The sequence below is a fragment of the Ilyonectria robusta genome (genome assembly GCF_021365365.1).
Source record: "Ilyonectria robusta strain PMI_751 chromosome Unknown BGZ61scaffold_15, whole genome shotgun sequence".
NCBI classification, from domain to species: Eukaryota; Fungi; Ascomycota; class Sordariomycetes; order Hypocreales; family Nectriaceae; genus Ilyonectria; species Ilyonectria robusta.
Window position 1 is genome coordinate 716,917 of NW_025764449.1, and position 15,963 is coordinate 732,879.

Sequence of the window (15,963 nt, forward strand, 5' to 3'; positions counted from 1 at the left end):
TCTTCACTTGGTCCAGGATCTGGCCTGGGTGGGTCTACAAGTCCGTTATCAAGTGGGTAATTTTGGTAGGATCGCGCCCCCTCGTCTGACGGCGGACTTTTTGTCCAATGTCCGACGATGCGATTGTTACCTCGAGAGATTAGTAACGTTCGCCTAAAGGTGGAAATTTCTACTATTATGTAGTAATTAATGTGCCGCCTGTTTGTGTACCTGAAAGCGGAGGGAACCCGAGTCGATCGGGCGGACTTCCACCAACGCCACTGCTACCCACGCAGCTTTAAAAGATATTGCTTTCAGATAGTTCTAGCTGACGCATCTCACTCCCCAAACCGATCTTACCATTCAGCCACCATGATTTCCAAAATCTCACCGCCTCTGGAGCACATCAACCTACAGGGAGGATGGCCTACTCCAAATCTTCACCCATCCAAGGCCATGGGTGCGGCAGTCTCGGCAGTCTTTCGCCAAAAAGACATCGACATGCAACTGCGGTACGGCCCTGAATGCGGCAGTGGCTCGTTTCGGGAAAACATTGGCAAATGGCTTACTGAGATGTATGCCCCGGCAGTAGGGGCCGTTCCTGCGGAGCGCATCATCATCACCAACGGCGCGTCTAACGGGCTTGCAACTGTCCTGCAGAAGTTTGCGGATCCCAAATACACACGCGCTGTATGGATGGTCGAGCCCACGTATTTTCTTGCGTGCCCTATCTTTAGGGACGCTGGTCTTGCTGGAAAAATCCATGGCGTTCCTGAGGGAGATGACGGAGTTGACCTGGATTTCTTGCGAAATGCGCTCCAGGAGGCGGATGACAAAAGTGATCCCTTGTTAACCCCCAGCAAGACCCCCGAGGGAGGGTACGGCAAAGTGTATCGACACACCATTTACATGATTCCCACCTTTTCAAACCCGAGTGGAAAAACCATGACCTTAGATACTCCACGGGAGTTGATTCGCTTAGCTAGACTTCACGACGCACTGGTAGTATCAGACGACGTTTACGACATGCTGAGGTGGCCAACTGCGGAAGATGCCTCATTGGATAGCGCGTTTCCTTGCCCACCCAGGCTCGTAGATGTGGACAGGGAGATGGAGGGAGCCTCGGCATTTGGCAACTCTGTGAGCAACGGTTCTTTTTCGAAGATTGTTGCGCCAGGCGTGAGGGTTGGGTGGCTGGAAGCAACGCCCGCATTCATCTCAGCCATGGGAACTGTGTAAGTCTTTCTCCGACTAATAATTGGCAAAGCTAACCTCTACGTAAGGGGTGCCACCGTGTCTGGAGGAAGCCAAGGTCACCTCGCATCGCTGATTGTTGAGAAGCTCTTAGCAGATGGAGTGCTCGCCAGCCACATCAAGGACACTCTCATCCCCACGTACCAGAAGCGGTGGTACAGCATGACCAGAGCCATAAGGAACATTTGCACCCACTAGGGGTCCAGATTATCTCAACCGGAGACTATAAAGTTGCTGGCGGCTTCTTTCTCTACATATCCTTTGCGGGCTGTACGTCGCCTGGGTCTAAAATCGCCCAAGTTGCTCTTGAGGAGTTTAACCTCAAGATAGCACCCGGAGCCATCTTTTCAGTGCCTGATGACCCAAACAGTACGGAAAGAGGGGATAACTCGTATGGGAATGGCGCCAAATTGTGTTGGGCCTGGAATGAAGAAGAAGCTCTCGTTGACGGGATCAAGCGGCTGGGTGAGGCAATAAGCCAGGCGGGGAGAAGTTCGTGATGATATTCCTACTGTCATAGTACATAGATCTAGATAGTCAACCTACGGTCTGCTTAACCCAGCCGAATTTACAACCGTTCATATCAAAGAAATAATATTAGACAAAATCGACCATAGCTCACCACGGCAACTCTGCACAGGTGACTTGTGATTTGGAAACTGGATTTAGTCCACCATATTCCGACTGCCGGTTCCGATATCTTCCAAGAAACTCAGTATCAGCGTAAATTCACCATCCTCCTACCGAGTCATGGTGACGTTAAGCATGTCGTTCGAGACCGCACATTTCCTTCCCCAATGCTGCTCTAAGTTAATAGTCTAGAGGACTCTCGACATGGAATCCGTTTTTGGCCCCTGCTAGGGCTAAATGATGCCCCCCAGGCGGGGCGGACATTTCTGGGGTTGTCTGAATAGATAGTTATCCCCTGTATCACCTCGTCCGATGCCGCCAATTGGCGACGCCAGAGTAGGGGCACGATGATAACGGGACTGATAACAAGTGGCCTGCTATCACTAAGGAATTGACCAGTCATGGGGAGGCCATGGTTCCAACGCCGATTGCCAGGAATCTCAGGGATCCGGCGTGTTATCGAAGACCTTCAAGTTATATTACAAGCGTCTGTCGCCAGTTCGATTTATCCACAATCACTGACATTGATTCCACCCATCACCCCGACGTGCCCTGACCCGTAATATCTGCTATAAATCTCACATCATGGGTCTCGCTGGAATGTCCTGCCAGGATCTCAAGAAAAGACTTGAAGTTCCAAAGGGCCAAAACACAGTGACAGACCTCGACCAAGATCCCCACGGACATGTCTGGACCAACGAGGATCTTGAGCCCACCAAGCCATCGTTCCGCACCTGGACGTAGGTACACTACACGTCTTTCTGGTTGGCTTCGTCGTTTGCCACGGGAACATGGACCACCGGCAGTGCAATGATTGCGCTGGGGATGCCGTGGTACGCTGCATGGCTTGCCGTTGTCGTCTCCCATATTATCGGAGCCGTTTTACTCGTTGCGAACGGCCGAGGACCTGCAGCGTATCATATTGGTTTCCCCGTGTATGCACGCGCGAGCTTTGGAATGTGGGGGAGTTACTTTGCCATCACGTCGCGATGCATTGTGGTGAGTATTTTTCCGGATTGACTGCCCTGGACATTTATAGAGATATTAACTATCAACAGGCAGCCATCTGGTTCGCTGTCAATGCTTTCTATGGCGCCAACTTTGTCTCCATCTGCCTGCGGTGCATCTGGCCATCATGCAATTCCGTCACCAACACTATCCCGACCAGCCAGGGCATCACCACTCAGCTTATGGTGGCCCTCTTTATTTTCTGGGCCCTCTCCATGCCCTTCATCTTTATCCACCCCCGAAACTTGAACTGGTACTTTGTCGCAAAGTCCTGCTTGGTTGGCCCTGCTTGCTTCGCAGTGCTGATCTGGGCCGTTGTTCTGAACGGTGGCTCAATTGGCCTTAGTTTCTAAGTCTCTCCCGAAATCAAGAGCCCGAACTACTACGGTTGGCTGTGGATGAGCGCGCTCAACTCTGGATTCGGCGGTTGTTCCGCCCTGATAGTTGCGCAGGCTGATATCGCGCGATATGCGAGGAAGCCCAGCGATCAATCTTGGTCGCAGCTCATCACATACCCTCTATTCAGCGCATTGCCAGCTCTCTTTGGTATCCTTGTCGCGAGTGCAACCTCCAACTTCTGGGGCCAGGCATACTGGAATTTGTGGGATGTTTTGAGTGCTGCGCTTGACTACTATGAGATGTCCCCGGCGTCGCGTGGCCTGGTCTTCCTGGCGTCGTTTGCATTTGCCGTTGCAATCCTGGGCACCAACGTGGCCGCCAATTCACTCCCTTTTGGTAGCGATATTGCTGGTCTTTTCCCACGATGGATTAACATCCGCCGTGGCCAGGTCCTCTGCGCGGTGTTGGTCTTTCCTCTCGTCCCGTGGAAAATCATCAAGAGTGCAAAGTCGCTTCTCACATTTTTGTCCGGCTACTCTATCCTCATGGGTCCTTTTGCTGCTATCTGCATTACGGATTACTTCATTGTGGCAAAAGGAAACTTCTCCATCTGAGAGCTGTATCTCGGTAACTCGCAATCCAGATACTGGTATTGGAAGGGATGGAACATACGCGCTGTTGCTTCTTGGGTAATTGGTGTCGTTCTACCGTTTCCCGGGTTTGTGGCTACTTTTGGCACCGTCACGATCAATAGCGGAGCTACTCATATGTGGAACATGGGATACCTTCTAAGCATTGTCATGAGCGGAACAGTATACTATCTCCTCAGTATTTATATTCCGGTGTCGACAATTGACATGTCGCTCAAATTTGATCAGATGGCGATTGAATTGGATTCCATCATGGAGGCCGAGATACTTCATGAACAAGGCAAGATGGACATGGGTTTGATGGATAAAGAGACGGTTTAGAGTACTGCTGGTAGAATCTGTTAACAAGCAATCTGCATTAATAATATCCATATGCCATCTAAGATACATTTTAAGTACCTGCTCCGTTAGATTATGGACTCTGGGTAACGATATATTGATCTAAAAAACGAGGATATCACGACTTGCAGCTGTACAGACATCAAGACAGCACTTCAAACAAGCGTCAAAACGCACGACCACACCATCATAGGCGAATCGTTTATCACCTAGAAAGTGGAATCGTACGTCATTGGCACCGTCCAAAGCAACAACACGTATCCCGCTCCTTTGACCTACTTGGAGAGATAGTGGTGAATCGTAGAAATAGGGTGGATCTGCGTGCTGTAATTCGGTGTCTCGATCATGGGGACATCTTTCAACAAAAAGGCAGCTTCCTAGGTTCTGAATGATGTTGAAAGGACTGTGTACAATCTCCAGGGAAGGCCCGTCGAGACATAAACCCAGCTCAAGAGCGCTCTCTGTTGCGCGAACTCTCCAGCTTATGGTGTAATCGGGGGTCAAGTTGAGTGGCCTGGATGTCGATGGGATGGTGCAATCTATTGACGGTGGGGACTCTTCCGACTCCGCATGGGATTTGACCATTTCGTACGTTTCGCCATCAAACTCCAAGACACCGCGCACCCAAGATAGCGCGAGATACCCCTTTCGTGTGATGCGGCAGGTGTCAAAAATGGTTGGGTAGACAGCCTGCCCCTTGAAGCATGACATTGCCCAGTCTGATCCGGCGACCTTGTCTCTGGCGGTCACCGCGCTGTGCCCCAATATCTCTAAAGTCCAATCGACAAGATATTTAATATGGCAATTCAACATTTCCTCATGGTGGAGGGGAGCCGCTCGTGTAAAAACAGATCGGACAGCGTCGTAGAAATCGTCATAGTATGGGCCGCTGGCCCATGGTCTGTCATTGTCGATGCGAACGAGCAGATCCTCTGAGCAGTGGAACAGGGACAAGGCAAGAATGTCGCAAATGAAAAAAGCAATCTTGTCGATAAAACTCTCTTTTCGGCATTTGCCCTTCATCACACCGCCGACACACTTATCGCAGCCACATGCATTCTCGGGCGAGGTGAGATATGACTGTAATAACGGCAGCTCATTGACGGAACAACCTTCAGCAAGCTTCTTTAGCTCCACGGTTGTTTCAATATTCAGCATACGGGACAAGATCTTCGCGACTGAGTGGTCACCACGAAAAGGCGTTGTACGAAGCTCGGCTTCCCCTTCGAGCCCAGTTGCCCATATGTGGACACACATCGAACTAGGGCAGAATATGAACTGGTCTAAACATGCCTTTGCTGCGTAGGGAAGGATTACTTGGAGAACATGGAGGTCTTTTTCACGACTGAGGCTGTACTCCTGAAGCATCCACTGACCGCATCTCTCGATTGTTACCATGCCGGTCCATGATTTGGTGCTGGCCTGGGCAATAAGTTCCTCCGGGTTTCCGATGCTATGATGGATCGTGATGACGAACTTATCATGTATCGGAGACAAGGTGTCGGCAACAATGGTTACGCTGGAGCCTGGTTGATCGAGTACCGGTGTGCCATCTTCTAAGAAAACTGACGGGAGGGCCCCGAGGCACCACTTAGTGAATGCGACAACCCATGGCGCGCTGGATGTGACCTGGATAGTAACTTTCGCAACCGTGGATTCCCCAATTCTACCGAGTTGGCGAAAAGCATCAACGAGTTTCTCGATTGCTTCAGTAGAAGGGTATGATTTGGCGCGTTCGAGGATGTTCCTGCGGTCGGCATCGATGCCCTGGGTTTGACACAGCATCCACGTGTGCCAACCAACGATAGAGTCGGCAAAGTTGGAACGGGTTAATCTTCCGTCTAAGCTCGATAGCAAGTCCCTCAGTTGTCTGACTGTCGGAAGCAGGGTCTTATCAGTAGTGGTATTTTTCAGCATCCGTGAGATGGCCGTTGCAGCGTCGAATGGGCCAAAAGTCGCGAGGGCTGCTGCAAGACCAAGGAACTGGATACCGGCCAAAGAAGTGCCTAGATGACTTGCGGAGTCATTTCGAGAATACCCTACGGTGCTCCGGATGAATTTGATGACGGCTGGCTGAGGGGTTGGGAGAACCAAGGTTTCGATTTTGAGACATGTCTCCTGGCACATGGCACTTGTGTTGCCAAACCTTTCGCAGGCAATCAAGGCTATCGGCTGCACATTGTCCGTCGTGGCGGCCTGTATGAGCCCTCGAGAAAACGAGAGACCCCCGTTTGCGGTGGTCTCCAGCCCCCACTGCAGCGCAACGGCCATGGCGGCCGATGACGAGCACAAGGCTAGGCCTGAGGTAAGTTAGGACCGATAGGACCGACAATTGTCTGTAGAGAGACTGATTGATACGCACGCTAAATATGAAGGCAAGAGGAAACCTTGGTCTGCGAGAAGTTTGCAGGAGAGGATTGTTGGCGCCGCTTAGTGTGCCCACCATGCTCCGTCAAGGAACACGATTGACAAGGCGGGAGCAAAACGTGTCTTTTCTTTGAACTGCTACGTCTTGTTGCACAGCGTGAGGCTCCACGCTCAGCCGAAGGTCAGCAGGTGGGCGAAGTCGGCATACATGACGTCGCCTCATGCCGACTACATTCGTGGAGCGACTGGATTGGACACAGGGCCTGCTACCTTGAAACACTTCTCTCTTTCAAGTCGAAGAGGGGGATACCAGTTTCCGAGCGAGCCAATAGTCAAGTTCATATTGAGTGTCACTCAGACATTTGTTGGTCCCTCATGCACATCCATGATTCAGCTGTCCAATCTGTCGACCTTGATCACGGGCGAAGGCTTGGGCTATGCCTAGCCCAAATTCTGACTGCATATGCAAATTGCAAATTAGCTTGCAACGAAGACTCAGGATGGGATCAAAGGCAGCGGATTGGTTAACTTTCGGGGCTTGTGACTGACCTTTACGGCGCCACAGTAGGACAAGGAATGCATGGGGTAATTGGATCCAAAGGACCAAGTCTGGCTGAGCTGGCGGTGGAACCAACAAGGCATTTATCTGGTGCGCATAGCGTCAGCGAACACTAGATATGGAATTAAAGAAGCTGGCTCCTAGTTCCACACATCGTCGGGCACGCTGCGGAGAGATGGTCTTCGATATGCAGCCTTGGAGTCGTCTTCCAGCCCATTAGCTTGTTGGGCAGTGAACAACTTGGCCAGTTTCTCAGACTTTATGGCGCTTGTCTCAGTCCCTATCGCTTTGTAGAGTAAAATAATTTCAAGATATAGTATCTATAAGCAAGATATTTAAATAATTCTTATATATTTTATTGGATGTGTCCGTCTTCGGAAATCTGTTATCGGAAGAAATTGACTCGTCCCTATGGCGCCAACAACAGATGAATATCCTCACCCTCCAGATTAGTGACGAGCTAGGATTTCAGTTATTCTGGGATGATATTGTATCACAGCTTGGACGCCAATTACCCGAGCCCAGTGAGGATACCCCACAAGTGTCTTGGAACCCCCCTGAATCCCGATCTAAATACGACATCAAGCTGCAATTTGCAAGGCGGTATGAGCCATTCTACCCTGGGTCTGTAGGATACAACCCTGTTATAAATGCTTTTCTAGCCCCTTAACGGGAAAATCGCCGTGAGCCACAAATCACCGCTTGCGGCGCAAGTTGTACGAAACACCTAAGTAGGTACGACGACTGTGAGGTGTAGAAACTCTGAATCACCTGCTGATCCGCCACCCATAGAAAGGACGGCTAGGGAAGACCTGGTGCAATCCGCCTGAAACTTGGATACTAGTAAGTGAGAAAGAATCGTTCCCATCCACCTGAGCCTGATTGACACTTCCTACTTTTCGGGTTCTTTGTTATTCTGGGCCTAATGATGTGCTGTTCTTGGATCCTCAGGTAGCATTGCGCACGCTGGCCCGTCCCATGGGTTTATTGAGCTAATGCTGAATTGAGACTATTCCCAAAAACCACTGTGTTCCCGCCTTCGCAAACGTGGTAACCTGGAGAAACCTGCTGCTAGTCGCAAACGCAGTTCTTTGCCAGATTCAACCTAAGGAACAACAATGTTGAAGTTGGGGTTTGGAGGTTCCATATAGGACATGATCAAAGCCACAATCTGAGTGGCTTCTGTCCGCTGGCCTTCGATATCCTTTGGCAAAACACCAGACACAACCATGGTTAACAGGTCTTGCTTGGTCATGGAACAGACGCCAACATGCCCCTGGCCCGAGGTGTCAGAAGTAATATCCCTGCAAATCAAAGCTCCATTGCTCAGAGAGACTCGATGAGTCTCCTTGCAGTCAATCACACGCAAATCAACCACGCAACTCTCGCTCTGGGCTTTCCTGCCATTGATCCGAACAGACAAAGCCGTGAGGATCTGCCCCACCGAGGCCGCCTTGAGGATGCCGGACCCATGGGAAACAGGGCTGTAATCTGGAACGCCCTCACGCAGCTCGAGAGCAGCTGTGAGGAAGCTATCCCTCCAGGGCCCGCAAATACAGGTCCACGCCAGCGTCTCGTAAACTTCTGCGAGATCGCTCTTGGCCTTGACGTTCGTTGGCTCTGCGAAGACGGCGTGGTTCAGCAGCGTCACTGCGAACCGAAGATCGCCATCAGCAACGAACTGGGCGGCCTTGCGGATAACTTCGTCGATGCCACCCATACATCTGACATATCGTGCTCCTGCCTCGGCTGGCGGATGTTCCCAAAGATGAGCCGGATTCCCGTCATACCAACCCAAGTACTGCTGGTATATACACTTGACGTTATGGGTGAGAGAACCGTAGAAACTTTGAGCATGCCAGACATTCTTGAGTCCGTCGGGGAGCTCAAAGTTCTCGGCAATTTCTAGGCCCGTGAGACCTTGGCTCATCAAGAAGACTGTTTGATCATGAAGAAATGCGTAGAGATCGCGCTGCTGACCCAAAAAAGTCTTGATCTCATCATTCCCCCAAGTTGGCCAGTTGTGACCTCCGAAGCACACATCGACGTTGTCGGTAAAACGTGCTATCGTCTCGTCCAAGAAACTCGACCAAGCCTTGGTGTCGCGAACCATAGCTCCCCGGAGCGGAGTAACGTTGTGCAGACTCTGACTGGCATTCTCTGCCACGCAAAGCGCTCGTCGATCCGGGATAACGAAATTCATTTCTGCTGGGGCCTCTGTCCCCGGAGTCATCTGAAAGACAAATCTGATGCCGTCGATTTTCTCCGTCTGTCCAGTTTTCTTGATACTTGCGGTTGGGAGAATGAATCCACGAGATCCATCCGACGCAGCAAGACACGTGCCACAAGCAACATGTCCATGTGCACCTCGAGGTAAACGGGTGCCGAACTGAAAATCTGCACGTCGATTCATCGGTGCTCCAGCAACAACGTTCTCGTTGATGGCGTGAAACATGAAATCTTCAGGCGCCAGAACGGGAATGTCAGGCTCTTGGTTGCTGACGCCCAGGGCCCCAGCAAAATGGTCGCCGTGAGGATGAGTGTATATGAGTCCCGCCACTTCCCGATGGCCGCGATACTCACGGTAAAGCCGGAGTCCCTCTGCCGCAGTTTCAGTGGACATCAGGGGGTCAACCACAACGATACCAGTGTCGCCTTCCACGATGGTCATGTTGGCCGCATCCAGGCCACGGACTTGGTAGATGCCGTCCGTGACTAAGAACAGTCCATTGAGCGAACAGAGCTGGGCCTGACGCCATAGCATTGGAGCAACAGTTTCGGGGCATTTGCTTTCCCCCAGAAACTCATAGTCCTCAAAACTCCAAGCAACCTGGCCAGTCGGGGTTTGAATGGTTTTGGACGGGCAGGAACTTATGTGACCTCGATGGGCATTGCGGATAGTATCCGCCTGAGGCTCAAGTTCGGAGGGCATGATGATGGTGTGGCTGAAGAGAAAGAGAAATGAACGTAAGCGTCTTCAGTTTAACTCAAAGGTGAAGAGCCCAAAAGTGGCATCCACATCCCTCCTTTCCTTAAAGGGTTCACCGTATCCGCTTCATTGTTGGGGGTAGGCGTCATGGCAGGAAAAGATGCGTAGGGGTTATTCCCTCACGAATACTCCGTATACACCTCCTAATATTCCCCTCTCACAATTCCCCTCCCGCCATTCCCCGCCCAAAATCCCCCCTCCCTACGTCCCGACGTTCCCCTGCCGATGTTCTCTTCCCCAACTAGTTCTCGCTTAGAAATTCTCTAGAGCGCCCCGCCAGTAACGAAGCAGGTGAGGTTAGAAGTAAACCGAGTCATTGGAGGGTTCAGAGCTATGGAGCACATACTCGTAGCCACCACAACCTTGATGAGTAGCGCCTGGCATTTGCAATAGACGAAGCCCAATCACAAAGCTCCAAGCAGAACCATCGCCAGACGGCGTAACCAGCGCTCATATATCAGTTTGGAAGTTCCCGACTTGACATGCCACACTGCGTTGAAAGGTTGGGTACTAACCCTAGTGAGCAATCTCACATCAGTCCTGGCATTCAGCCATTACAATACTGTGAACACTTGCCAGCATCCACTAAAATAAAGATTTCACATCTACATGGTGCTCTAACAGCCTGGAAGCTTTCCAAGGACGCTCATTTCAGCGCCTTCTGGCTCCTCATCATTACTTCTCAAAACCCCACGGTTTACCTCTCGCCATTGCAGGCCCGCGACCAAGAGTTGAATTTAGCTTAAACAAATATCTCAATACTAGATAATTATGACACTAATAACCCTGCATACCTAATAACTACCTTGGAGAAGGCAGGATATCGTAGAAGGTCCTTGGCTATCCTTTTCTTCTGTCGCTGGTTCTTATATGATATATTTTCAATTATTAGAAACTCTTTCGATAAATAATAATAGTTAGGCCTGACTGGAATTATCTGCTTCTTCATAGATACTACGAAGAAGTCTCGTTAGCCTCTCAAGATCAATGGCTTCTTTTCCCCAAAAGTCGACTATACCAATTGCCATCTCAATACAGTGACGCCAATCTTGGCGCATAACAATACTACCACTCCTCGAAGCCGCAATAATACAAAGGGCGCAGCGAAACGTCCCTCGGGCAATGAGCCAGCTCCCATGATGGCGGTGCTGTATGTCAAAAAGGTAGATAAGGTCGTAACATGCTTGTAAACACCGCTGCGCATAGTCGTGAACTACCAGCGGTAGGGGCGCTGTGGAATGAATCGCGAGAAAGAGAAAAGGTTGGAATAGCATCCCCCGCACGAACAGTGCCCGGCTGTGTAGGACCCAAGGTATCTCGCGGTCATCAGCCTCTCCACGAAACCGAAGCCAATCTGGAAGAGTGGATGCTGCGAGAAGCTCGTGTTGTTCTAGCTCGGACGCTATTTGGATTTTTGGTGGCAGAGGGAGTCGCAACAGCTCGGTGTCGTCACTGACAGCATAAAATGTGTCTATGATCCGATCGACGGTATGCTTCTGGGAGATCTCCGAGAGGTAATAGTACCAGCTTTCTTGTACTGGAAACTCCTCGGGCGTTTGAGCATCGTCATTGGGGGGGCTCGGGAAGTTGGCAGAGGTTGGCAATCCAGAACTTCGCATAGGAAACAGGTCAATCTCCATGCGGAGTTCGCTGCGGCCACAATGAATAACAAACGTCAGCTTTCTCTTCATCAAGAACTCGAGGGACGCTGCGAATTATTACATTTCCGACTTTGAGCAGGACCAATATAATCGTTCCTCCAAGTCTTTTGTCTCGGTAGAAATCATGTCTGGGTTTCTCGTTCGGAAGTACAGCTGCATCAAATTGCATGCGGAGTCGAATGAGTGCCATGCGTCCAGTGGGCGAAGCCTGTACATCTCGTAGACGCCTGAGAGGAAGTTGCACTGAAGGCACAGCAGCGAATCGTTGCGTAGAAGACCAATTCGCTTTCGTGCCCCTGTGTAGTAGATATCAGCCAAGGCCAGATTGGACTCTGCGCTGCGGGGCTGTGACGTTGGGATTCGCCGGAAAGACTCAGAAGCTATTCCCAAGGCAGACGCTATCAACTGCAGTTGTTGTCAACGATCTTTCAGTGGCACGCTATCGCCTACGCGAAGTATACATACTACCATGCAGCTGGGGCCGTCCCATGCAAGACCGTTCTCTGCAGCGTCTCGTGCATATTGAACCAAGGTTTTGTGATCCACAACCGGGTTTTTGGTGTGGACGTTGGCAAGAAAGCTGCGAATGTGAGATGGGAGATCTTCTTCTATTATTCCATGTTGACGCAAGCTACTTTTTGCCGCCGTACCAGTCCCTGGCACAAAGAGTGACTTGAGCGACGTGCTCCATTCATCCTCACCAAATATCGGCCATCGAAGAATGCGACATGTTACACTCCACGGGGGTATAGACTGACGATTCTCCGATGCGCCGTTGATATCAGGGTCGGTTAGTCGCTCAAGTGTCGAACTTTGGCATTGTCCCAAGGCAGACGTGGGGTGAAAGTTATACCCAGTGGAATTGTTGCTTTTGGCCTCCAAGAGCGACACGACGTAGTTGATACGCTCCAAAAGAATGTGGTTACCAGCGTCGTACCTTGGAACAGTCAGCCTTCGGCGAGAATATCATAGGAAGGTTGACTCTTACGAAGATAACGCTTGACTAGTTGATTCGTACGTACAAGCGGCGCCAACACTGGCGCAGAATCCGCACTTTGGCTGGGCATTGTCGCACTTACTCTTTCTGCGTCGGCAAACCTGGCAAGCATACAATGCCCTTTTCCTGGGGTACGAAGCATTGGCCGCGGTTGGGGCACATCTCTTTGCTCCCCGACTTGCCGATACCGAGCTGCCGTCGATCCCCGTTTGGGCTGAAGTGGATATATCCGATACATGATCAGGTAGTTGTCGACCGGGTGGTGAAGGCGGGGATGGCTGCGGCATTACCACGTCTGTTGAATTGTTGAGGCGTGCGAGATGTCCACATAATGGGATGAACACGGAACCAAGTTCAGGCCGGGGGTGAAGGGATTTGGGCTAGTTATCACGGGGAACGTCGGGGAGGCAAGTTGGCAACCCTGTCACCGTATGTGGTTTAGTTTTCGGGGGGGAAGTCGGCAAAGAAGCAGGCCTCTCCCCATATCCGATGTCTGACCAAGCTAGCAAGGGGCATGTCAAGGAAGCAAGGTGACAACCCTGTCACCGTATGTGGTTTAGTCTCGGGGGGGTTGTCGGCAAGCCTCGCCCCGTATCCGATGTCTGACCAGGCCAGCAGGGGGAATGAGATCGGCAACTCGGGATCCATGGATACCCTACCTAGCCGCTTCTAGCAAAGCGTGTACTGTGTAAGTTAGCTTAGTACGTGTCCCTGACAGCCAGCACCCGTACGGAGAAAGCTCCCATGCACGTCTACCTCCTGCCTGTAACCCCGTCTCTAATCACCAGCCCAGTTCAAAGAAGAAGCAGAAATTCAAGACATTCAAGTCAATTTGCGGCGTCTGTTTATTTCCAAATGTCTACCATGAGAGCCGCCGTCATTCACGCTCCTGGTCGTGCGGAAGTGCTCCGGCTTGAAGAAATCCCAATCCCGGTAGCAAACCAAGGTCAAGTCCTTATCCGGATCCAGGCGTTTGGGCTGAACCGCTCCGAGCTTTTCACCCGCCAGGGCCACTCTCCTGGCGTTCGGTTTCCCCGTGTGCTGGGCATCGAGGCTGTCGGAACAATAGCAGCAGCGCCGGGCGGAGAGTTCCAGGAGGGTGATATTGTTGCAACCGCTATGGGAGGTCTTGGACGGGCTTTTGATGGCGGATACGCGGAATACACCTGCGTGCCAGCAGAGAACGTCCAGGCCATTCCCCCGGAGGTGGCGGACGGGCTTAGCTGGGACACCCTTGGCGCAATGCCAGAGATGCTGCAAACTGCGTGGGGATCATTATTCAAGTCACTGAGGCTGAGCGAAGGCGACAAACTCCTGATCCGCGGGGGGACGACCAGCGTTGGCCTCGCCGCCGCTTCTCTCGCCGCCGATCACGGGGCAACGGTCATGGCTACAACACGAAGAACCAGCGAGGACGTCGCTGACCTCATGAGACGATATGGTGCAGGAGAGGTAGTCGTCGACACTGGGAGAATTGCAGTGGAAGTGCGTAAGATCTGGCCTGGAGGCGCTGACAAGGTCTTGGAACTTGTTGGAACGACGACCTTGGATGACTCGATGCTGTGTGCGAAGGAAGGTGGCATCGTCTGCATGTCTGGCATAGTGGGAAACGAGTGGATGTTAAATAACTGGAACCCGATGGAGTCTATTCCCTCGGGAGTCTACTTGACTGCATACAGTGGTGGACGGGAGGAGTTCATGGAGACACCATTGAGCGATCTGGCGCGGAAGATCAAAGATGGTAAGCTCAAGTTGCGAATTGGCAAGACTTTCACCTTGGACGACATTGTAGACGCGCATAGGTCTTTGGAGGAGAACAAAGCCTTGGGTAAAATCGTGGTACTGGTATAGATGGAGGGGATGTGGTGCAGGCGTAGCCAGTGTAACGAAGTGTCATTAAGAGGGCTAGTCTACAAAGGTAGGCGTGAGTCTAATGCTGTTCGGTCTCTTCCCAGAAGCCTAGCAAGAGCGGCAAAAGGAACCGAAAAAAAAGAAGAAAAAAGAGAAGGTGAGGCTGTACACGGACGTGGGTCTGAGAGAACTGCAAGGAGTGCGACCGCTCTATGGTTCGTTCTGGTAATCTTCTCATACCGGAGTAGGGTCATCCCTGTATTGACCTAGCTACACACTCACGCTATTCCCAACCAAGTTTGATCTATGTTTCGCGGAAGCTCCGCGAACATGCTACGTAGTAAGCGTTACTTGATTCGCGTGGCTTGTCATTAGGCGAAATGTCCCGAACCAATAACAATAACGAGAACGAGAACGAGAACGAGACAGGGGGCTCCTCTACGTGAGCAAGCTCCAACATGATTAATAATTCAGAGGCATTAATGAAATAATATAATATGGCAGAATTATTGAGTCGCCGGCTCATCTTAAATCGAGCTTGTGACGCAAGATCAAGATGCTGAATCCTTCTGACACGAGATCCATTAGCACGGTACGGCTCTAAGAATACCGTGCGATATATGTTACGTCCAGCTCTCTAGGCAAGCATTGTACCTCAAAACAATGCCATCCTCATTTGACTATGGTTTCACGCTGGCTGACGGGAGCAAAATCATCCATGGCGAGGGCGTGTTGGTGAAGGACGCCTATCCTCCCGAGTTGAACATCCCAGGCCAGCTGCAGGTTTTCAACCCAGGCCACAGGGCAGATCCCACAACACCAACGTTCTGCGGGCCACACGGCATCTTCTCCTTCGATGTCAATTTCAGGATGCCTCGCCATGTCCATATGGCTCCAAAAGCATCCGGAGACGGCAATCGATACATTGTGGAGAAACTCCTGGTCCTAAATGGTGTTGCTCTCGCCGAACTCAGCGGCGAGATTTACGTGATTCCGCCCAACACCATGGTTCTTATCGGCGCCGGTGTGCCTCACACATGGACGGCCTGCCCCCCCGGACTCGACCTCCAGGAACTAGGGGTGTCCAAGGATGAAAGAATTGTGTCCGAGGGCAAGTTCACCGCGGTCTACGAGTACGAGGAGCCAACGACCTTCTACCCGACGGCGCAGACGGAGGTGTTGAAGGACGAGAGTGCCTATGTGAGATGCGACGATCTTCAAGGAATCAAGGTCCCGGCATTCACGCTTGAGCAGCTGAAGAAGGATGCGTGGTTTGTGTGGGGGAGGGGAGCGCGGAAACTGATGACGGTCGGGACATGAAGAATGAGACGGGAGCCCTC

General features: G+C 51.4%; 7 protein-coding genes across 7 annotated transcripts; 4 read left to right on the plus strand and 3 right to left on the minus strand.

Annotated features, from left to right (window-relative positions):
* Window positions 1-351: 351 nt before the first annotated feature.
* On the plus strand, window positions 352-1,733 carry BGZ61DRAFT_495738 (pyridoxal phosphate-dependent transferase; the record flags this gene model as incomplete). Its single annotated transcript, XM_046250932.1, has 3 exons — window positions 352-1,214; window positions 1,263-1,335; window positions 1,440-1,733. The coding sequence occupies 3 exons, from the start codon at window positions 352-354 to the stop codon at window positions 1,731-1,733; spliced, it is 1,230 nt and encodes a 409-aa protein (XP_046101995.1).
* A 715-nt stretch (window positions 1,734-2,448) lies between these two features.
* On the plus strand, window positions 2,449-4,181 carry BGZ61DRAFT_495739 (allantoin permease; the record flags this gene model as incomplete). Its single annotated transcript, XM_046250933.1, has 5 exons — window positions 2,449-2,550; window positions 2,608-2,862; window positions 2,922-3,188; window positions 3,243-3,797; window positions 3,828-4,181. The coding sequence occupies 5 exons, from the start codon at window positions 2,449-2,451 to the stop codon at window positions 4,179-4,181; spliced, it is 1,533 nt and encodes a 510-aa protein (XP_046101996.1).
* Window positions 4,182-4,301: 120 nt separating this feature from the next.
* On the minus strand, window positions 4,302-6,470 carry BGZ61DRAFT_534752 (uncharacterized protein; the record flags this gene model as incomplete). The annotated part of the gene is made up of 1 exon (XM_046254188.1): window positions 4,302-6,470. One exon carries the CDS (start codon window positions 6,468-6,470, stop codon window positions 4,302-4,304), a length of 2,169 nt encoding a protein of 722 aa, XP_046101997.1.
* A 1,760-nt stretch (window positions 6,471-8,230) lies between these two features.
* On the minus strand, window positions 8,231-10,057 carry BGZ61DRAFT_480353 (Alkyl/aryl-sulfatase BDS1; the record flags this gene model as incomplete). Its single annotated transcript, XM_046249180.1, has 1 exon — window positions 8,231-10,057. One exon carries the CDS (start codon window positions 10,055-10,057, stop codon window positions 8,231-8,233), a length of 1,827 nt encoding a protein of 608 aa, XP_046101998.1.
* A 974-nt stretch (window positions 10,058-11,031) lies between these two features.
* BGZ61DRAFT_590163 (uncharacterized protein) lies at window positions 11,032-13,115 on the minus strand (the record flags this gene model as incomplete). Its single annotated transcript, XM_046256615.1, has 5 exons — window positions 12,764-13,115; window positions 12,241-12,712; window positions 11,837-12,180; window positions 11,402-11,764; window positions 11,032-11,068 (listed from the first exon to the last, which is right to left on the minus strand). The coding sequence occupies exons 1-5, from the start codon at window positions 13,057-13,059 to the stop codon at window positions 11,032-11,034; spliced, it is 1,512 nt and encodes a 503-aa protein (XP_046101999.1). The 5' UTR covers window positions 13,060-13,115.
* Window positions 13,116-13,286: 171 nt separating this feature from the next.
* On the plus strand, window positions 13,287-14,657 carry BGZ61DRAFT_549912 (chaperonin 10-like protein; the record flags this gene model as incomplete). The annotated part of the gene is made up of 3 exons (XM_046255446.1): window positions 13,287-13,319; window positions 13,436-13,460; window positions 13,491-14,657. The coding sequence occupies 3 exons, from the start codon at window positions 13,287-13,289 to the stop codon at window positions 14,621-14,623; spliced, it is 1,191 nt and encodes a 396-aa protein (XP_046102000.1). The 3' UTR covers window positions 14,624-14,657.
* Window positions 14,658-15,286: 629 nt separating this feature from the next.
* On the plus strand, window positions 15,287-15,943 carry BGZ61DRAFT_534756 (uncharacterized protein; the record flags this gene model as incomplete). Its single annotated transcript, XM_046254189.1, has 1 exon — window positions 15,287-15,943. The coding sequence occupies one exon, from the start codon at window positions 15,287-15,289 to the stop codon at window positions 15,941-15,943; it is 657 nt and encodes a 218-aa protein (XP_046102001.1).
* Between the last annotated feature and the right edge of the window lie 20 nt (window positions 15,944-15,963).